General features: G+C 37.4%; 1 protein-coding gene across 2 annotated transcripts; it reads right to left on the bottom strand.

The window, feature by feature from the left end:
• Positions 1-4,359: 4,359 nt before the first annotated feature.
• Positions 4,360-8,147, bottom strand: LOC140767160 (ferric reduction oxidase 8, mitochondrial). Of its 2 annotated transcripts, none has more exons than XM_073106986.1 (8): positions 7,922-8,147; positions 7,733-7,826; positions 7,459-7,644; positions 7,121-7,358; positions 6,041-6,368; positions 5,716-5,956; positions 4,886-5,559; positions 4,360-4,753 (listed from the first exon to the last, which is right to left on the bottom strand). In XM_073106986.1, exons 1-8 carry the CDS (start codon positions 8,079-8,081, stop codon positions 4,575-4,577), a joined length of 2,100 nt encoding a protein of 699 aa, XP_072963087.1. In that variant the 5' UTR covers positions 8,082-8,147; the 3' UTR covers positions 4,360-4,574. The 2 variants fall into 2 exon arrangements, with proteins under 2 accessions (XP_072963087.1, XP_072963079.1); XM_073106978.1 differs by having other exon boundaries at positions 7,459-7,647; positions 7,922-8,146.
• Positions 8,148-24,085: the final 15,938 nt, after the last annotated feature.

The following is a 24,085-nucleotide window of genomic DNA, read 5'->3' as shown; positions in this document are numbered from 1 at the left end:
AATTATTTATTTTAAAATAACACCATAAAAATATTAATATTTCTAACACATTGTGCCTATATTGCACAACTATTTGCTTTGGATTCCAAACCACAAATAGAAGATTCACACATCAAAAAGCCCTTTAAAGAGCTTCTTTCCTAGTATTTAGAGGTCATCACTGAACCCACTCAATTACCTCCACATAGAACTCAAGACCACCATATACACTTAAAATTGGAAGCTACACCACCAAACCTAAGGACATACTAAATACCTTTAGTCAAAAGTCCATAGTGGAAGGAATAGCAAAATATTGAAGAATAGAATAATTCAGCCCAGCCACAGTCCCTATTCTTCTCCGATACTCTTGGTGAAGAAATAGATGATACTGGGAGGATGTGTGTTGATTACCAAAAGCATAATGCCCTCACAGTCAAGGATATGTACTCTATACCGATAATCAAGGAACTATTGGATGAATTGCAAGGGGCCAAGGCCTTCTCCAAGTTAAACCTTAGATCAAGTTACCATTAAATTAGGATTCAGCCACCAGATGTAGACAAAACAACATTTCGCACTCATTTCGGCCATTATGAATTTTATGTGATGCCCTTCTGGTTGTGCAATACTCTGGCTACATTTCAATCCCTTATGAACACACTTTTTCAGCCCTTGATTAGAAGATTTGTGCTTGTTTTCTTTGATGACATATTAGTATATAGCTCAAAACTTGATGCCCATCGATAGCACCTAGAGCAAGTTCTGAAAATTCTGAAGGACAACTCACTCTTTGCAAAACATTTCAAATGTAGCTTTGCAGTAGAAGAGATTGAGTATCTCGGTTATATTATTACCGAGAAGGGAGTGGTTGCAAATCCAGCTAAGTTGCATTGTATGGTGAATTGGTCGGTTGCTATAACCCTTAAACAATTGAGAGGGTTTTTAAAACTCACGGGGTACTACAGAAAATTTGTTAAAGGGTATGGACTAATTACCAAGCCACTCATTGATTTGCTAAGGAAAGATTGCTTCAAATAGTCTAACAAGGTTGAAGATGCATTCCAAACTCTTAAGTCAGCTATGTCCTCCACACCAGTTTTTACCTTACCCAACTTCTCTAAACCTTTGAGCTAGAAATGGATGCGAGTGGCGTAGGAGTGGGAGCTATCCTTCAGTAAGAGGGCCATCCAATAACCTACTTTAGCTGAGTATTAGAGCCAAAGTTTTTTCTTACTCAGTTTATGAGAAGGAACTTCTAGCAATAGTCATGGCCATCTCAAAGTGAAAATCTTATCTTGAAGGGACTCATTTGTGATACACACTAACCACCAAAGAATTAAATATTTTTTTGGAGATACTTCATTACAGCAGAAATAGCTTTCCAAGTTGCTGGGTTTTGCTTATGAGTTGTGTTACAAGCAAGGCCGGCTTAATCGAGCAACAGATGCTTTGTCTTGCCTACTAGAGGCAAACATTATATTATCCTCCATGATGAGTGTCACACCTACTTGGTTAGAGGAGATACTCAATTCCTATCACTAAGATAGCTTTGCTATGGAGGTATTATCGAAGTTAGCAATTTTGGGTAACCATGAAGGCTACTCCCTTTCACAATGGATCATTATATTTCAAAGCAAAATCTATGTAGGAATAAGTTTAGATGTGAGGTAGATTGTGATTGAAGCACTCCATACGTCATTGCTGGGAGGTCATTTCGAAATCTAAGCTACCTACAAGAGAGTTTTTTTATTGGCCGGGAATGAAACAATATATAATTGAGTACATACATAGTTGTGATATTTACTCAAGGAATAAACACTCCCATACACACCTTGATGAGCTTTCGCAATCTCTACCGATCCCTACACAATTATGGACTTACATTATTATGGATTTTGTTGAAGGGCTTCCCAAATTGGAAAGAAAATAAGTCATTTAGGTAGTCATAGATAGACTTAGTAAGTGTGCCCACTTCATCACCTTATCTCACCCTTGCACAGCCCCACAAGTGGCAAACTCCTTCATTGACCACATCTATAAACTTCATGGGCTGCCGGCTACCATCGTCAGCGATTGAGGATCCATCTTCCTTAGCGAATTTTGGAGAGAATTGTTCAAACGACTCGACACATCACTTCATTTTAATACAGCTTACCATCCTCAATCGAATGGGTAAACCAAAAGGGTAAAGAGTTGTCTTGAGGTGTATGACTAACCCCAAACTGAAGAAATGGGCAAATTGGTTATCTCTAGCTGAATGGTAGTATAATACCAACTACCACAGCAGCTTGGGCATCTCTCCATTTCAGACTCTCTTCAGGTATGCACCTCCACAGCTATGCCTTTTTACCGATACCACATCTCCAGTAGCTTCAATGGAGTCTTATTTACAAGAGAGGCAGTAAATGGTCTAATTCTTGAGGGAGGAGTTGTCTCGAGCTCAGACTCGAAAAAAGCAATTTGTTGACCGCCATCGAACTGAGAGACAATTTGAAGTTAGGAACTAGGTTTACCTCAAACTATGACCGCACAAGCAATCATCTATTTTGATCAGATAAAACTTTAAACTAGCCGTAAGGTTTTATGCACCTTATCAGATCGTGTTGAAGGTTAGCGCGGTTGCCTTCAAACTCCTACAATTGGACTCTAAAATCCATCTCGTCTTCCATGTTTCCCAACTCAAGCCATTTATGGGTGCAGGCAACATAGCAAGCTTGATGTTACCGCTAACTACTACTGACAGGGAGTCACTCCTCCACCCAAAAATGTTTTAGCTAGACGGATAGTAAAACAGGGAGATAGGTCTGTCGTGTAGATCTTGGTGTAATGGTGCAATGCTGGACTAGAGGAGGTGACCTGAGAGGATTATCATGCCATTATTATCTAGTTCCTATATCTAGGCCCTTAAAGACAAGGCTCTTAAAGGGAGGCGACTTGTCATGACCTAGGAAAGAGGTGCTGTGAGCTATGGGGAATAAGTCTAACATTTTCTTTTTGTATTTTAGCACTGTATCAGTAGCTACTTCATATAGATGCTCTTAGTTAAAACGTGTTGTGCACGTGTTATCGGTTGGGGGATGGGAATGTCCGACCTTGGGCGGTTGAGAGGAGAGAGAAAATCGAGATTTGAGTATAAAAACCTGAAATCCTTAATTCTTTGTATTTTTTCTAATCCTAACGTCCATGAAATGAAATTGTCCCCATTTTAGTTGAGGGGGAGAGCCAAATTCATCTGTTCTTAGGCTAATTGCTTCTAATCCAATGGGATCTCTACAATTAGAGCTCAGATCTATTATTATCAGAAATTTGAACTTGACATCAAATCATAAAGAATAAAAAAGACCCATCAGTATATAAGTTAGCTTGAGTAGCCCAGAAAAATGTTGAACAAAAAATCCCCACCAATTGAAGACTTAGTGGGGCTGTAATAGTGCAGCCCCACTACATAACATACCCACACTAAAAAGAACCAAACTAGGACAAGAAAAAGATGGGAAGACAGAAACAATAGCAACAGTGATGGTGGCCTACGAGATTCCAACGACGATTCCGATGACGATAATTGTAGTGCTGGCCGAGGAAGTCGCTATGATGATAAAAAGGTGGCCATGAGACATGGACCACAACCCAACCTCTAAAAAAGTTAGAAAACATAAATTTATTGGAACGAACCAGGATTGATTGGCTGCTCACTAATCTTAGAGGATACAAAGGCATAGACCATTTTATAAAAATAGTATTATTTTTGGTATATCTTTCTACAAATTTCTTATTTGCATTTATAACTTTTCAAAATATCTTTTTTACATGTATATCTTTCTAAAATTATTATTTACATGTATACTCTTCTAAAGATATCTTATTTAGAAAAATCTTTATTTGCACATTTATTCTTTCTAAATCTAAAATTTGATATCATATAGAGATAGATAATCAAAATTACGATTCAACTCTATCTCCTATATAGATAAAGAATCAAATTTAAATTAAACATAGTTTTAAGTGATAACTTTTATAATTAAGACCTAATAAAATCTATCATGTTTAAAGCTTAAGAGAGATTCTAAATGGAAGAAAAGAATGTGCAATACAAGTAATCTTCTTAAAGGACTAATATGTCTTTTTTGATGTAATGTGGGGTAGAACTAATATTGGGCACCGAAACCGGTAAGTGTATATATTTTAGAGCGGTATTGAAGTATACATCTATGGCAAGAATGATAAGAAACTACCAATGAGGTATAATTTAGAGATTATGTTTCACTCCTCACAAAAAGCCCCAACAAGGGCTCTGCTAAACTACATCTATCACAAATGACAAAATTTGATTCTAATAACTTCATAGAGTACTCACACTATCAATATATTCGTATTACATTGAGAAACAGGAGAACTTTAAATACATTTTGCCTTCCAGAGCCTGTAATAAATGAATTCTCCTGTACTAGAGAACACACCTTGTTCTAGTAAATTCCTAGTAATGCTTGGACAGTAACACACTTCTATATTCTTGCTCAACCATCTCTTCATCACATCATCTTGCATAAACTTCTAAATTGTCTTGATTGCAGTACATATAGGATATCTATATATCACAGTGAGAAGTTGAATGAGTGGTAAATGAAGGCAGATTTCTGCCTCTCAGCATCTTTTAAGTTACAAGAGTATGTTCTGCAGAATGATGCAACTGACTCCTGCATTGAATATGGACCACAAACAAATACTCCTACTTGTGATTCTCCTGTTCCAATGGATGAATCCGAGAGTAACTCTGCACATTAATTGAGCATCATATTATAAATTTCTCTTCTCTGAGGCTTTCAATGAGCATGTATAACTTTCAGTCGAAGTTTAAATGAAAGTAATCACTGTACAAACTAACTTGCTATTCAAGAAATTTTACCCGCAATCTTAGGCCTTTTTCCAAAGTTTATTTCATGTCCTTCGAATGAGCTCTTCAAGGCTTTCGTCTGTTGTGGTTCATTGTCTTTGGCAAATTTCTGATGAACTTCCCTGGTACCCTCAGGTGACTGCTTCCAAATTGAAAGAACCGTAGCCAAAGTGCAACAGCTTGTAGAAATCACAAAAGAACCAGCGAGTAAGATGTCATTAATCCATGAAGGAGTTTTCCTTCTTGAGGACTTCTTCCCATGATGGAGGACAATATGGCTCAGAAATACAAGTGAAGCAAGAAAAATAAGAAAGGATAGACCAGTTATTATAGCCCTCCATAGGAGTCCATCTTCCCTCACTAAAGGATCTCCCTGGGACTTTCGATCCATCGCGACTGTCGTCACATTAGACATATCATGCAATATTGCATATGCTTCACTAGCAGATCCCTCTTCTTGTGTTATAAAGATCCTTAGTTTCAAATTTTCAAGCTCACCAGGCTGGTTAAGTAATAGTGGAGTAATTGGCGTTAACATGCTGAGGTCTTGTATCCTCTTCACGCTGTATATTAGTAAAATCTTTGTACACCTCTTCGTATTACCCCTCATCGAAGCGATATCGTGGAGAATGCTCAGGAAAGGAGTAATACCTGATCCTCCGGCAACCAAAACCAAGTTGGAATACCTGCTTCATGAAAGGACGTCCTTTAATAATTGCGAGTGGAAACAAATTTGTTACTCTAGTTCTATATATGAACAAGAACAGGGGGAAAACTTCTTCACCACTTATATACGAAAAGATGTTGTACTAAAGAACATTTGAACATTTTAAGAATAGTACCTTCGGTGGGGAAAATCGATGGGTCCATATGGCCCATCGATTGCAACTGATAGATTCATCACTTGGCCTGATTGTACCTTACTATATAGTGCTTCAGTCCACTGTCCTTGGCATTTAACTATGACTGATAACCTATCATCATCTCTGTTACAGCTCGAAGTTATGGTAAAAGGATGCCACTGAAGATTTGATATACTTGGTATCTTCATAAAGATCATACTTGTTGGAGTGTACTTCATGCCTGCCAAAGAGTTTATTAGATAAAATATCCAAATAAGAATGGAGGAATAATATGAATACTTCAGATACTTGCTCTGCAACTTACTTGGATGCTTAGGAAGAGTGAGTTGTACTGCTTTGCAGGGTAGTATCCGGGCAGAAATTAGGCATTTTTCTTTCCTTGATTGTATTATACGCAGAATTTTGTCAAGGGAAAATAGAAGAACACCAGAAAACACCAGATAGAAATGTTGATCCCCAGCATGCAACAAGAAGAATAGGATAAAGAGTATGTACAAATGATGGGCCAAGAAGAAAGTTTGGAACTTTCTCCTTCTCATCCAAGGAAGAGATGTGATCCAGATGGCGAATAATGTTGCTAGAGCAGCTGCTCCAGCGATATTGACTCGCCCTGTCTTTGGCCACTTCATTAACTGCCCATGAAAACGATCAACATTAGTTGCTTTAAGCACAACCAAAATCTTCTTTGTTTGCAACACTCGGTATTTTCAAACTATTCTTTTCCAAAGATTTGATATAAAGATAATATATCTATATATGTTCTCTTATATATATATTCTTTTGTTTCAAATTCTTATTTGATTGAAATATGGGACTTATTTTGTTTGATTCGGTTCTCCTCTTTGATTAAGATTTGGTTTCAAAGCTCAAATTTGATGTGGCAAGTTGGTAGTAGGAACAATAGCAGCACTAGGCAAACCATAGCCGCACTACTGCTTCCGCTTTCATTAGTTCTGTTGATGAGTTATTTCTTTAATCGACTGCTTTCCTTTATTGCTACTCTTTTCCAAGAACTAAAGATTTTCTTTGGAAACTCTGGTGTGCAAAATCCAATATGCTATACTTAAATCTCACTGTTTGCCATAATATGTACTACCAAACATTTAAGATTGCATTAGTTCTAATGAGAAATGGCTGATGGATGTCATTGAATAAAGATAAGATCGAGGCTGTGGTGGGATTCATCCTCTATCAAACGGAATAATGAGTTAGTGTTGGCAGGTGAATCTTACGTGGTTGGCTTGTAGCTATTGGAGTCTATCGCTTTATAGAGAACATTACAGCAAGTGGCAACGGCTGGGAGTTGAAACGCTCGGGATCGATGATTAGAACATCTCAAGATTTTTCTTAAATGAAAACGAAGGTTTGATGAATGATTTCATACCTCCTTGAGAAAACTCTTCTTGACGACCCATATGAACATGATGCTAATGCCATGTAAAGCAGCGAACAATGCCAATCCGTTGCCGATCCAGATATGATATCGAACTGCAGACTCGAACTGAACCCCGAGAATCCTAAATACTGCCATCCCTCTTAGAATCGGGAGAAGTAGCAGTGCAAGGCAAACTTCACTTAGAGAGCCTATACGAACTCCCATATGCATCATCCTCAATTGCCATCTGAGAAGGAAAGGAAGCTTCAAACGTTCATGGCCAACAATAGACTATGTGTCAAACTATATGCGATACGAATTAGCCGTGAAGAAAGTTTCATAACCACCTGTTCAACCGCAGAGAGGCATAGGGTGTCATCTTCTTGAAGTCGCTAGCGACATTCCAGTAGTACGTCCAGATCAAGAAAACTATCAACAAAGCAGCGGTAAGAAGCTCACCAAACGATACAATACCTATAGAACTGCTCACAATGATTGGATTCGAGAAGCTGCTCGGCATACTTGTCCTCATCCTTCTGGGAAAAATTTTATGCATCTTAATTACTACAAAACTGGAAAAAAAATAATCTTTTGAGTTCACAGGCAGAAGCAGCAGCGAACCTCAGTTTCCCTAACTTTTCACATAGATCCAGATATATGTATCCGAGAGTAGCCACAGCTAATATCGGGAAACAGAACACTACCACGTTGATGCCTGAATCAAATATTACAAGGATTATGGCAAAGGAATAACGAAATTAAGGTAAAGTCACATACAATATTTAAGTTAGTTCTTCATTGGATTAATACCATAGTCTCCAAGAAATGTAGTAGCTGCCCAATCTTCAGCTAGGTGCCATGATCTTTTCCACAAGTGTGTTGGCTTGAGAACCCAGATGCAGACCCAGGCGGCAAGTAATAACAGCATGGAGAGCTTGAGGACATGGGCGATAATAGAACTCGGAGCCATTAAAGCCGAACCTTGGATTCAAGTAGAAATGCTTTAATTGAGGTGGTTAAAGAATTGTTGTGAAAGGCTGCTCTTAAATAGAAAAAGTATCAGATGGTCAGTGATATTGATATGTGCCCACATATCAGGATAGTGCTTCCCGTCTCCATTACCACTCTCCTTTATGTGATTATGGAGCTGTTGCAATTCAGTGCGACTGTAATGTGACTCATTGATTACTACTGGGTGAGGTTTTCCCTTCTTTTTTTTTTTATTGTTTCTGTCATTGATAGTGCTGCTGGCGTCCATGCTTTGGTAAAAAAAGGAAAAAAAAATTGCATAATATGTTCTGTTTTATTTTTTAAAAATCTTTGCAGAAAGTTTTCGGGCTTGTCTTTTGTGATAATTATTTTTAGCTCTCATACCCTGCTAAGCTTGGGATGTCACCGAGTACGTGAGCTGATTCTCAAGTATAAATGTTGAAAAGTAAGCAGATAATATCTCTTCGTTTATTTTGGTTAGATGTATGAAAATATAAAGCTGCTGTGTCTAGAGTTTAGTATTTAGGGTTTGTTTTATTGGTGTATGTATATATTGTAAAGTTGGACAGGGGGTTGGAGATTTACGCACGAGCCTGACCTCAACATTAATTACTTTTTTCAAAGTTAAATTTACTTAACCCTAACATTTTAATGATTTCATATCGTGTTGGGAGATAAAATGTGGAATGTGAGAAAAAAATGTAAACAAAACAAGCAAGGAGATAATGGAATTTATATGGTTCACGAGGGCTACCTCCAAAGATATCTCACCAAAAGGTCATCCATAACTCATTGTAACACTGTTATGATACTTCGTTCTTAGGAGGGGAACAAATTTTACTTTCAAAATGAGGCCTCAATAGGTACTTAGGCTTGACCACCGGTAGGATCTTAATACCATCTTCAACCTAGAAGACCAATAAAACTGAGTTCATCTTCAGCTTCTCTGTGGTGACATACTTTGTTAATATGTCATCTGAATTTTGACTTGTATGAATCTCACTAATTTCAAGATTCTATTGTCCAGATGTTGTATAAAATGATTCTTGACATCAATATGCTTTATTCTTGAATAAAATACTGAATTCTTTATAAGGTGTATCATACTCTAACCGGTCAATGTACAAACTATGATCTTGCTACTCCATACCCGACTCCCTCGACCATATCATCTGTTTGCTTGCTTTTGAAGCTACAACATACTATGTCTTTGTTATTAATAAAATGATAATCTTTTAAAACCTTGAAACACAAGAAATTGCTGCACTACCTAGGATAAATATATACCAACTGGTACTCTTCCTTTTGTTGTGATCTCTTTCACAGTCCGATTCAATGAAACTATTTAGCTTGATTTTGGAACCTCCATACATCTTTTATGCCATGAGATCATCCAAGTACCCATGTCATTGCTTGTGCAATGTAGACATTTTTAAAGTCATGTAGACATCTACAAACCAACTTTTATGTTCTTTACCTAGATTTTCCATGTACTTGCTAGTAACTCCCACTACATCTGCAATGTCTAGTATTGTCCATAGGATAGCATACATCAAGCTTTCCGATCTCTGAGGCATATGAAACTTTCGCTATCTTTATCCTCTAAAAATTCTCATTCTATGTCTTCTCAGTTTGCAAGAGTTGTGGTAACTGATTTAACATTATTTATATTGAACCTCTTCAATACCTTGCGAATGTTTCTAGGATAGCCTCAGGAGTAATCCTTTATCTCTTTTAATCCGCATTCTAAAGATTTGCTTAGCTGCACTTAAATCTTTCATAAAGAAAACCCGAGACAATTTATTTTTGAAATTTTTTGATCTTATTCATGTTAGATCTTGCAACTGACATGTCATCCACATATAAGAGTAAAATAGAATATGAATTTTCAAACTCTTTAAAGTAACAATAATGAATTGCGTTGCAATGATTATATCGATATTGTTCTATAAAATTGTCAAACATTTTATACTATTGTCGCTTATTTCAGTCCACATAAATTTTTCTTGAGTTTACATACAAGCCTCTTAAATTATGCTTCCACATATCTCTATAACTTCATCATGTAGATGTCCTCTTCCAAATATCCATGATGAAAAACCGTCTCCACATCTAACTGCTCTAGGTGTAGGTACTCTATAACCACATTACTAAGCATAGTCGTGATAATAGACAATATCATTATTATAGGTAAGAATTTTTTTGTAAAATCAATACCTGCCTTCCGTTTGAAACATTTCATCACTAATCTAACTTTATATCTCTTAGAGTCATCATATTACTTTTTCAATCTGTTCACTCACTTCTTTTGTAGGCCCTCTTTCGTTAATAGCTAAACTAGATCCCATGTTTGATTTACCTTCAAAGAGTTCATCTCATTGTCTATAGCATGCCTCCACTTAACCTTGTTGTCAACCTCTGATGCTTCATCAAGACATTATGATTCACAATTATCAGTTAATATTAAATAAGAAAGGGACGTAGAATAACAAGTTGGTGCAATAGAAATCCTACTTGATATCTTAATCATAGTGAGTGTTGTCTCTAATTCTATCACATTCTTGTCCTATTGTCCTAAAACATTTTTAATAAATATTTCTTTAAGCTATACAAAATTTATCTTTGTATATGTTTCCTCATCCTTCATGTCCTTGTACAGTTCTTTTTATTAAATATCACATCCTTGTGTCTAATATTTTACGTCTCTCATAATCCCAAAAACAATATCGAAAGTTATTAGCATCAAATCCAACGTAACAAGTTTACTTTCTTTCTTGTCTAAACTTCATCTAGTAGTTCGCATCTCAATGTAATTGACGGTTCTCTATTGTTAAGGTAGGCCGCTATACTCACTACATTCGCTTAGAATTACTTTGGTAATACATGACATTCTATAAGTATTCTATTCTTACGCTTTGCAACACCATTCTGTTGTTGTATTTCTAGAACAATCTTTTCCCTCCTTATTTTATTATTTGTGTAAAACTATTCCAACTCTTTGTTGCGATGTTTACCTCTATTATAATATCAAACATTTTAATTTTAGCTCTTTCTTATTTTCAATAAAGCTTTTTATTTGTTAAACACTTCTAACATGCTAGACTTATATTTTAAGAAATAAACTCAAAGTTTTCTAATTAAATCATCTATGAAAGTAATATAATAAAGAGAGCCATTAAGGAAAGATACTTGTGTTGGTCCCCAAACATCATCGTGAACAAATTCAATTTTCCTACCTTTTATCTCTTTCTAACTTTTGTAAACGAACTTCTTTTTTTTCTGATTTCCGAAGATGCAATCTTCACAGAAATACATGTTCACTAAATTGAGATCATCTAGCTTTTCTTTTGAAATTATCATGTTCATACCTTTTTCACTCATGACGTCACTGCATTTGCCTTGCTATTAAATATCGTCTATAGGATCCTTTCATGCTTGCCTCAAACTATGACCATACTTCCTCTCGTGATCTTCTATGAGTCATTGGTAAATATTGTGACTTGTCCTAAGTTAGATAATTAATTGATAGAAATCGGATTTGTAGTCAATTTAGGCACATATTTCACATCCTTCAAATTTAGCCCTAACCTATTAACTGTCTTGCCTTGCGCATCTCCCTTTCAACTGATGTCACATGGTTCATCATCATTGAGATTACCTTTCCAAACTTTTCGCATACAAAGTTAGAAAGCAATTCTATGTTCAACGTAATATAAAAGGATGCATCTTAATCTAAAATCCAAGATTCATCTTGATTATCACAAGAAAGAATAAGAATATAATTATTTGAAAAGGATTTGTTAGAAAGATTATCGAACCCTTTTTATGACTGTTGTTCTCCACCCTTGTACCTAAAGTTATGTTTGATGTGCTATTTCTTGCCACAATTCTAACAACCTTGCAGAGGTCTTGAACTGTTCTTCCTTGATTTTGATTATCTTCTGCTATTATCATTTTTCTTCATGGATTGCCCTCTACCTTCTATTGGAAAAATACTTTTCCTTCTGGATTTTTCATTGATATGAACTCCCACTACATCATCAAACTTTAAAGTGCTTGATCCTGATGAGTTATTGACTATCATAACTAGACTATCCCAACTATCTAGTAGACTAGATAAACTCAATATGTCCATAATTTCATCACCAAACTTGATACAAATAATTTGTGGTAGTGTTGAACTCATTCAGATGTTCCACTACACTATGTTTTAAGACATTTTTATGTGTTACGATCCGACTACAAGAGTCGAGTCAATTAGGTTGAATTGAGTCGAGTTTAGTTAAATTCGCGTATGTAAGCCCAACCAACTATGACTCTACTCCTATAAATATAAGTGATCATAGGTTATTCATTATTAGGGAATAAATATTAATTTAAGTTAATTTTATTATCTTACTTTTACCATTAATCATAATCTTTATATTTTTTTGCGAAGACCTAATCTAGCAATCTTAATTCTACTTCCAAACCTTAGCCACCATCTCTACCTCCATGATCCACCCAGCCTTATGGTTGACCTCGACCTTTTGACCTTTCTTTATTTTTGTCTACTTTCAACCTTTCTTTTATTTTTTTTCCTTCATAATTTTTTTATCCTGACCTCAAAATCACTTTATTCTAAAGTCATTAGATCCAAGAATTGTGAGGCTACTATCTATAATAATATCAGAATGTTATTGTGAACGGATCAGTGTAGATCTACTTCATAATAATGGTATAAGAGCTTTATTCCTCGGTCAATGGTAAATATGTGATCCAAAGCTAACCGAAGAGAGATCATTGTCATGGAGGACCAAAAACTCATCTTCAACCCTATGGAAGCTTCTCTAGCACCATCGGCCACCACCTTTGATGAACCATTTGTGTAGGCTAGGGCAATACTCGAATCCATAGAGGAAGCCGCAAGATCCATCAAAGAGAACATCGAGAGGCTCGATAAGACGATCCAGGCCTTGACAAAGGCTTTCCCAACCTAGCACCACCACCCACCGCCTTCTTCATGATCACCACCACCCACTGCCTCCTTCATGATCACCACCTTCAATCAATAAGGGAGATAGAGAGAGCCCAAAACTGTAGCCAAAACCTTTTCTTTGGTCGCGGTGGAGCCCTTACCACCTCTATAAACCTCTCTCGCCATAGTAGTGATGCTAGAGCAACCCTACCAATGGCCTCAATGTCATCTTCCCAAGTTGTAGTAAAAAAAATTACTTGAAACCCTAGTTTTCCACTAGCCGGCGATCTAAGCCCTCTCGATCCAAGCCATCTCTAATAGTTTATTCTTTGGTTTGTCCAGACTCAAGCCATGGCCACAATTCACATAGATGCCAGCCGAAAGATCGCCATCTACGGCCTCTGCACTACAACGAATCTATGATTAGTGGGCTCAGGTCTAGCCCTTTTGCGGCCATGGCTAGTCTCTTAAGCTAATTACCATCCAATTATGGCCACTTCATCCACTAGTAGTCGCGTGGCTGAACCGGATGGCTATGCTTGTTGTAATACTACCCAACTCAAACCATCCATAGCCACCATGGGCTAGTGGACCCACCGATGACTTGCCATGGTTGCTACTATAGTAGATCGAGCCCGAGCTCAATTTTTGGCCTCCAATGTTGCCTATCGCCTGTCTATTGTTGTGAGGACTTATTAGATGATGATTGCCACTAGCTAGTAACCTACCGAGTTGCCATTAAGACTATAGTGACCTGTGGTGGCGCCCCTAGGCCGAAGCAAATTTTTTAACCTTAAGAATTCTATATAGGAGATAAAGTGCACAAATGCTAAGGTAGGCTAAATTTTCATGAACCAGTCTGACCATCTTGCATGACTTAGTTCTGGACTCATGAGCATGACTTGGGGCTTGAGTACGAGGTTGAGAATGACTGGTGGAACGACCTAGTAGGGCTACACCATTTTGACCACCTTGCATGGCTAAGTTTTGGACTCATGAACATGACTTGGAGCCAGAGTACAAGCGTGAGGATGACTATCGAACTTGCATGCAGCCCCAGCTCGACATCCTAGACCAATAGGCTCATGACCCACATGACTAGCATCTACCGCGAGGTTGCTAGCCTTGCTATATTAGGCCACATTTGGAAATTCAAGCTTGAACCATCATGCTTGATTTCTCAAAATTCTCTAGAGGAGACCTGCTAGATTAGGCCTACCTAGCAAAGTAATTTTTTTGCGTACCATACCACACTCAATCACTAGAATATCCAGCTCGCTTCATTTCACCTAGAGGGCGTGACAATCAGTAGGTACCAGTCTACAAAGAGGTCTAATTAAAAATAGGAAGGCTAAAAGTATTTCCAACATGGTGTTTCCTTTTAAGATTCTCCTTGAATGAGTCAAGGACATTCTAATATACTTATAAAAGGATGCTAAAGGTGAGGTTAAAATAGAGAACTAAAGGGAGATCAAAGTTTAAGAGTTTAACAGTTCTACTTTTCTCAAGGAGCTTACTTTCAACCTAAGTTCAGGAGAGCTTTCATATGTTCATTTCTTGGAGTTCAACTATGATAATTCAAAGTAATAGAAGAGCTTTAAAGACAGTGAGCACATCAATCGCTTACTAAGTTTGATCCATATTGTATTTATTACAATCAATGAGGAGAAAATCTATTTCCCTAAGTATTTCATCAATGCATGGAGTTCAAGCGAAAAGAAAGACTTCAATCGATGAGACAATCCGAAGCATGGTGAGAGTGGTTGCAAGTGAATATTGTATCTATATTTAAATATGGAATATATTGATCTAAAATGTTGATTAGATTTATAGATTTTTTTGTCTCTATGCAAGAGAGATTTTTATGTTAAAATAATCATGGTAAGGTGTTTGCCATGCTTTTTCATTTCCTTCTCTTACATCGTTTTCATGTTTTGATTCGAACTCAATTCTCAGAGTTAGAGTCATATTTGGATTTCCAAATCCTATTTTGTTTTGATTTTTAAGTTCAATTCTTATTCAATTTTCTTAAATCTAATGTCGTTCGATTTTCTACAATTCAAATTTGGTTTTTGACTTTAGTTTGATTTGGTTTTGACTTTCTATGTCTCATTTTTCTAATCAGTCTTGTTTTCTATATCTCCCTTATAATTTCACTATATTTTCTTTATCTATGTTTTTAGTATGATAATCCAATTTATCCCCTCTCTTGGGTTGCTTATCTAGACAACAAAACCTAATCTAGGAAATGAGTTTTTTTCCTAAGATAACCTAATGATTTTAAGTGTTAACTCTGAAAACAATCAATATCAAAAATAGATAGACAAACTATGCATAGGATTTTTTACATGGAAACTCTTGTAAATAAGAGGTGAAAATTCACATAATTTTTCCACAATCAAATCAATCACTTGATCAATAATCTCTTTGGTCAGCCTCCCTATGATTTGTTGCCTCCTGTGTTTGATACTCTCGATGAGCTTTGAGGTTGTCCGACCTATCTCCTTAGCCCTTGAGACATACATATCAATTGGCAAATTATGTTTCAAAACAGAATTTTATTCATGTAACATGTTTAAATTTTATGTATGAGTGTATGCATAAGTTATGATAAATTATAAGATGTTGATAAAGAATATTAAAGTAGAAGATTAATTTTGAAGTCAAAATTTAAATATGTAAATGGAACATTTTTAAGTTTCAAATGATTTTTAAGTCAAATTGTTCAAACAATTTTAAAGTCGTCAGTCCTCAAACAGTGTCATAACAATTAGAGTAGTATGAAAAAATACCCACAACACTAGAATAGCTACTCTACGTTCAACTATCCATGCAACTGTTTGAATGGACCATCAGGCATTCAAATGATCGAACACAAATAGAACAACTTCATTCCCACTTAAATTATATTTTTTTGTCTTTTCTCTACATATATATATATATATATTGCCAAATAACTCTAAGTCAAAGGGGAAACATTGATTGAAAAGATTTGAAGCTTTGAAGCCCTAGAAATATTTTGACAAAGTGTTTGTAATGATTAGAGGATTGAAAGTCGACAAACCCAACAAACCAAACCACTAAAATCTCTCCTTTTGTCATGATACATCTAGTCACTTGGGTTAAGTTAGTTGAGTCAAGTCGAGTTGAATTGACTTAGTTAGATTTGTTTATTGCTTTATATTTTAAATAAAGTGGATGTAAGCTTAATAGGGTAATTAGACCCAATCCGCTATGATTCTACTCTTATAAATAGAAGTGATTATGGGACATTTATCATGTGTGGAATGATTGAGTTTAGTTATTTTATTACTATGCACTTGCTGTTTTATCATAGCTGTCAGATCATCCTTAGTTTTATAGGAGTAGATCGTAAACATAGAACCCTTTCAAGATATCAAACCCTAGCCACCATCTTCCTCCAGGAGCTACCCTACCTTTTATAATTTTTTTTATGTCAAAATCGGTTCAGATTTGGTTCATAACATGTCACCAATCAACAAGAAAAGCTTATGAGAGAGAACTTTGCTTAGAAACAATATGATACATATATTTTAGATTGATCTAAGATAATTCAATCTCAAATTAAAAATGTATTAGATTTAGGTTAAGAATATCAAATTTATCATATGCAATGCAAATTCTGGTACTTTATCTTTAGATGCATGATTTAAGATCTAATTTCATGAAAAATTTCAAACATGCAGTGGAAATTTACATAGGTCAACATAATATTGAAAAATAAAAGTTTAACCAACTTATGGCACATGCATAAATATACTTTGGGTTAAATACATAATATATTTTACACCATTATACTTATATCACTTTACACTCCCCCCTCATCCCCATAATAAATTTTTTTTCAAACTAGTATTTATACTTATGACTAAAATGAGATTGTTAACTTTTCAATGCAACTTAATTGAAAATACCTAAATTATCAAAATACCCCTTACTCACCTCTCACTTCAACTCCTCTTGTCTCACGCTCTCTCTCCTCCCTTTCTCTCCATCATACTCCTCTGCCTCTAGTGGGAAGGAGGAAGGAGGAAGGAGGAAGGAGGTTAGAAGAGTGGAGAGTGGAGAGTGGAGAGAAGTGAGAAAGAAGAGGGACTTTTTCATTATTGTCATTTTTGGGTTAAAGAAGAAGACGAGGGTATTTTGGTCCAAAAAATATAATAAAATTGAGGGAAAAACTAATTCTAAAAATTATTTGGGCAAGCAGTTAAGTTAGAGGGAAAATTTAATATTCTCACTTTAGTTATAAGTGTATGGACTTTCTAAACACTTTTTGAAGTATAAGAAGGTAAAATAATTTTCAGCAAGTATAGGAGGGTAAAATGTCTTTAACTCAAACTTTTGATATGCAATAACAGCTTTCGTAAGTGCAATATTTTTGTAAGGCAAATTTATGGACAAAATCACATGTAATTGAGTTATATAAACTAGATTCAAATATATGAAGCTTATGGAAGATTAGATCATGTAAATAAGTAAAGTCATTTGAAGCATATTTTATATTTAAGCAATAGATTTCAGAACCTTATTTTTATGATCTGACCACGTAGGTTAAGTTAGTCAAGTTAGTCTAATTTTCTTACTATCTTCAATTTTGAGTTAAAGCGGATAATTTGCATGCACACCCAATCTGCTATGAGTCTACTCCTATATATAAGATTGCTCATAGTATAATTATGAAGAGTGGAATGATATTGAGTTTACTAATTTTCATTATCTCATCTTTATTTTTAGATAGTCTTTATCTTCAAAGCAATATATTGTAACCCTAGCCACCATTTTTCACCATTAGTCACCCTACTTTGCAATTGTCCACCACTACCCTTAGCCGTCCACCACCCTTTGACGATTGTCACAATGTTAAATAATTAACGATATATCCAAATTCAACCTTCCCTTACTTTTTTATTTTTAACTTTCCCCCCGATGCTCAGATTCACATGAAACAAAAGCCATTAGATCCATAACTCATGTGGGTACAATCATGAAAGTCTCATTTTTTTTCTTTGAAATCAGTCCATATCTAGTTCGTAATAGTGGTATTAAAGCCATCGTTACTCAACCGCTGGTTAACGTGATATCGAAGGAAACGAATAAGGAAGGAACAATAATAGAGGATAAACTCATTTGCTCCTGTGGAAATTTTTCTAGCGTCACCACAACTACCAGCAATTGTTGGCAATGAAGCACCGGGATAGGCAAATACATTGGTAGAGTGTGTATTTATTGAGAGAATCATTGAAGGAGAGCTCTAAGAGGATTAAGAAGGTGATCCAAGCCTTAACAACCGTTCTCCTAGCCCAATACGACCATCCTGTGATGCCAACGCAATCAGCCACAGCAGAAATTGCCTAAAGGAGTCTACATGTGAGGGAGGTGGAGGGGAGTCCCAAACTGCCTCAACTCCTTTGGCAACGATGGAGCTTCCTCCACTTATGCAGACCTTCCTAGCCATAGCTGCAACTAGAGCAGCCGCTAGTGCAAGGGTCGACATCAACTTCCCAAGCCGCAGTGGAAGCTAAGGCTTGAAACCCTACTTTTGTACCAACAATGATCTAAGCTACTTCGGCCCAACCACTATGTTTGATCCCTTCCATAGGACCTCGCACCCAGATCATGGTCGTTGCTCATGCCAGATCGACCGAAAGACCACTATCAATGGCCATTGTTGCTATAGAAAACCCATGGTTGGTGGCCAAGGGTCTGACACGTCTAGGACCACCGACAGCCATGACTTGCTTCCTTGGGCTGATTACCAGCCAATGGTGGCCGCCATAGTCACCAGCAACCGTCTAGTGGCCAAACCTAGTAGCTACCACTACGGGAAGCTATCCTTTCATTAGGGTGGCTTCATCAAGGCTCACCGCTTGCAACCCTGCAATAGTTGTATTGTTGGCGTTGGGCCCTATCTGCTGTCGTCGAGGGTCGGTGGGCCCATTGGCGATGTGCCGTATCCGCTACTACATTAGATCTAGCTTGAAGTCAATTTTGACCTTCCGCCACCGCTTATTATCGCTTTGCCACTATGAGGACCTAATGGATGGCAATTGCCGCCAACCGCCATCGAGGCTACAATGGCCTGTGGCAGCGCCCCTAGGCCAAAACCTAATTTTAGCCCTGGTGTTAAGGTTAGGGCAATTGCGTGGAGGAGATAAAGTGCATGAATTTTGAGATAGGCTAAATTTTCACGAATAGGTTCAACCATCTCATGCAAATCCATATTGGACTCACGAGCATGACCTTGAGTTTGAGTATGTGACTAAGTGTGACTGGTGGAACGACCAGGTAGGCCTTTATTAGCTGACAGCATCAACCATGAGGTCACTTGGCTTGCGATGATAGGCCACATTTTGGCCCACGATGACAGGCCACATTTTGGGATCCAAAGTTGAACAATCAAGCTTGATTTCTCAAAATTTTTAGGAGGAGACCAGCTAGATTAGACCTACCTAGCGAAACAGTTTTTTACATACTATGGCATGCCCGACTACCAGAAGGTCTAGCTCACATCATTTTACCTACAGGGCATGGTGATTAGGTGGTACAAGTCGGCAAAGTGGACTCAATTATTCGAGTCTTGGTAGGACTTTGCTAATGTGATTTGTGCTCAATTTGGCCCAACCCACTATGAGGACTTCCAAGCTATGTTGACTAAGCTAACTTAGTCAACTTAGTCAACAATAGTTTGAGCTTATCGAGAGGAGTTCAACAAATCTACAATCGGGTCACCAACTGGTTGAACTCGGCCCTAAAGTGGCTCAAGGCTGACATTTAGGTAGAGGTCAACACCGTAAGGCCCACTACATATGAGGAGGCCTTCTCATTAGTAGTTCTAATGGAGTTGGAGTTGGATTAGTTGAGCCAGATCCGCAATGAAGAGAGAAAGAAGATGACCCAAGCTCATGGGCAACTAGTGACCGCATAAATGGCTTATCCCAACCGCAAGGAGATCTCGTGTCACTTTGTACCTAATGACTTGGAAGAGTGTAGAAAGAAAGAATTGTGTTTTATTGTGATAACCATTTTACCCCGATCGTAAAGGCGAGCCAGCCCACGTCATGTTCCTAGATGGGCTCAAAGAGGATGAACCTGAGTCCACTAATTTGTACGATCAACTATATGAGTACAAGGACAAGAAGTATTAGTCACCTTAAGGACAAAGTGTTGCAAGTGTGGTGGACTTTTATGATCCGACCACGTGGGTCGAGTTAGTCTAATTTGTTTATTGTCTTTAGTTTTAAATTAAAACGTATAATCTACATGTGGACCCAATCCACTATGATTCTACTCCTATATATATGAGTGATCGTGAAGTAATTATCAAGAGTAGAATTATATTGACTTTAGTTATTTTTATTATCTCATCATCTTTTATCATAACCATTAGATTATTATTATCTTTGTATGAGTATATCGTAATCTTATATCCATTCAAAGCTCCTAAACCCTAGCCACCATCCTCCACCACGAGCCACCCTACTTTACGACCATCCCCCACCACCCTTGTTAGTCCACCACCCTCCAAGATAGCCGCAACGTTAGATAATTACCAATCTATCTAGATTTGATATTTTCTCACTGTTTTATTTTTAACATTTTATCCCAACCACGGATTCATGTAAAATAAAATTCATTAGATCTGTAACTTGAGAAGCTACCACCCATAAAAATGTCATAATTTTTCTACATCCATATCTATCCAAATCTGGTTCGTAATACTCATCTTAATGAGATCAATAGCGTTCGCATAGCTGGATGACGCTTAAAGACAGCTAAATGGCACGAGCAGGACAACAAAGAAAAGATTAGAACTTAATTCAAACTTCAAATTTCCTCTTTGATGATTTGTCCTCGTACGAAACAAAAATATTTTTTGCCTCTACTTAAGGAACTTAAATATAGAGAGTGCGACATCCATCTATAAGGTATAACTCAAAGAATTTTTAGTCACATCTTTGAAGCGTTTTTTTGGTTCCCACACGGAGTAAAATTCCTATCTAACTAAAGAAAAACTTTATCATTTGTCTAATTGTTTGAGCTACAATTGAGGATAATCCAAATTTATTAAAGGAGCTGAAATATTCAATAGCATCTACCATCACGATCGCATCAGCATCTAGCGTATTAGGTTGATTCCGTCTCTCAGGTACTTACCAAAGATAGGCTCTAATTTACAAGGGTGGTTAATCATACGGTTTCTGAAAAAACCCCTAGACACACGTATGTATCTAAACACTAGGCAATGATATCGTTCGTTCGCTTAAGTAAAAATCCGAAGAAATATTAAGAACGAAAGCAGAGATGAACACCAAGATTTTAACGTGGAAAAACCCAAAACGGGAAAAAAACCACGGATCCAAACTCGGATCAAAACCAATCACTATGATAGTAGCAGTTACAAGACTGACTCACAAAACAACCCGTCGATCCAAACGACTTTGTTCCTCTCAGTCTTGATCGCTAGTGTTAGGTTTTTATTTGTTGGCAATTGTGTACAAAATATTCTAAGTGTATTTTTTACATGTATATGAGCTTTACACAAGTCTAGAATATCTCTGGTCTGAAGAATTGCAAGTTTATTGGAGAAAAGCTGTTGAGTTCACACCGCGTTCACAAACGCGTTCGAACGCGGTGCGTTCACAAACGAGTTCGAATGCTAAATCTGCGTTCACACAGATAGAGAGTCGCGTTCACAAACGCGTTCGAACGCAACCTGAAGAATTCAAGCTGTCGCGTTCGAACGCACTCGAGCCCGTTCGAACGCACCAACAAAGTTTAAAAATATTGGACTTTCATGAGTACGGATAAGATTCAGATTTAGCTCTATCTTGAAGATCATGAGTACGGATAAGACTCGGATTTGGCTCTATCTTGAAGATCATGAGTACGGATAAGACTCGGAGTTGGCTCTATCTTGAAGTTCATGAGTACGGATAAGACTCGGATTTGTCTCTATCTTAGAGATCATATATAAGGATAGTATTGCCCTATCCTAGGACAGTTGAAGAAATATTATTGAAGGAGACTTCATGAGGCTACATCGATTCTTCAACTAATAATGTTCCACTCATCTACAAGAATTTAATTTTTCGTCTTAAGGGTGATCTAGACGAAAGACCAATCTCGAGGGCTACTGAGATTGGACTTCAATCACAGGAAGCAGTGAATCGTGGGTTCTAGCGATCAAGACTGAGAGAAACAAAGTCGTTTGGATCGACGGGGTGTTTTGTGAGTCAGTCTTGTAACTGCTACTATTATAGTGATTGGTTTTGATCCGAGTTTGGATCCGTGGTTTTTTCCCGTTTTGGGTTTTTCCACGTTAAAATCTTGGCGTTCATCTCTACTTTCGGTTTTAATATTTCTTCAGACTTTTACTTAAGCGAAAAAGAAATATCATTGCCTAGAGGTTAGATACATATGTGTGTCTAGGGATTTATTTTTTCAGCTAGAACCCACGATTCACTGCTTCTTGTGATTGAAGTCCAATCTCAGTAGCCCTCGAGATTGATCTTTCATCTAGATAGCCTTTAAGACGAAAGATTAGATTCTTGTAGATGCAAAGGACCTTATTTGTTGAAGAACCGATGTAGCCTCCAAAAAGTCTCCTTGAATAATCTCCTTCAACTCCCTAGAGTTAGGGTTTCACAATCCTTATATATGATCTTCAAAATAGAGCCAAATCTGAGTCTTATCCGTACTCACGAAAATCCAATAAATTGCAAACTTCATAGGTGTGTTCGAACGCGGGGGTGCGTTCGAACGGCCTGACTTAATCTCAGGTGCGTTCGAACGGGCCCAAGTGCATTCGAACGCGACAGCTTGAATTCTTCAGGTTGCGTTCGAATGCGTTTATGAACGCTGCTCTCGGTCTGTGTGAACGCAGTACCCACGTTCGAACGCGTTTGTGAACGCTGCTCTCTGTCTGTGTGAACGCAGTGCTTGCGTTCGAACGCGCTTGTGAACGCGGCTCTCTGTCTGTGTGAACGCAGTGCCCGCGTTCGAACGCGCTTCTGAACGCGGCTCTCTGTCTATGTGACGCAGTGCCCGCGTTCGAACGCGTTTGTGAACGCGGTATGAACTTAACTGCTTTTCTCCACTAATCTTGCAATTCTTCAAACCAGAGATATTCTAGACTTGTGTAAAGCTCATATACATGAAAAAATACACTTAGAATATTTTGTACACAATTGCCAACAAATAAAAAACTAACAATCACCCCCTTTGGCAATTTGTGACAAAACACCTAGGTTACAAGATATTACTAGGACTTCAAATTGAGCAATCAACAAATCTAGAATATTTAGCACATCAATCCCTGCAAAGAAACATATACCAATCCAAGATCAAGTGAAAATAACTTGAAATAAAAAAAATCAAAACACAAGTTATCACAAGAGCAAAAATTTAAACAGATAAAGATTAAACACACGTTATCACAATTACTTCAAGTTAAGTTTAAATGCCAACGACACTAAGACAAAGCAAGGTTTCAACATTAAGTAAACTCCACTAAACTCCCCCTATGCCCATACTCCCCCTACACACCTAGACCCTAAACACTAAGACACTCTCCCCCTTTTTGGCACAAATGCCAAAGACTAGGAACTTGGAGGAAACTGACGATGAAGAATCGTCAACCAGAGTCAAGTACAGTTCCCTGACGGACTTGCTCAGTACGTAAATCATTCACCGCTGAATGGAGATCCTGCACTTGAGTACTAAGTTGATCGAACCGGTCCGAGTACTGTGGTAACTCCCCCTCAGTGGGAGATGAGTCATCAGTAGAGCTATCATCAGAACTGTCGAGGTGCGATGACCGACTAGCGGTGGAAGAGGATGGTTTGAGAGGAGACGACTGGTCGTGAGCTTGACTCCGCTTCAGAGTAATCCGATCCAATGGTTTCTGCGAAGTAAGAGAAGGTTCCAAAGCATCTACTCGCACCCCACTCTGAGTGCACAAATTTGTAAGAAAAATGCCAAATGGTAATCCCTCATGAGGTGCTTCT

This window comes from Typha angustifolia, chromosome 1, assembly GCF_048772165.1.
Source record: "Typha angustifolia cultivar Huaian chromosome 1, ASM4877216v1, whole genome shotgun sequence".
NCBI classification, from domain to species: Eukaryota; Viridiplantae; Streptophyta; class Magnoliopsida; order Poales; family Typhaceae; genus Typha; species Typha angustifolia.
The sequence above is the reverse complement of the archived record's forward strand: the minus strand, read 5'-3'. Positions and strand labels throughout refer to the sequence as shown.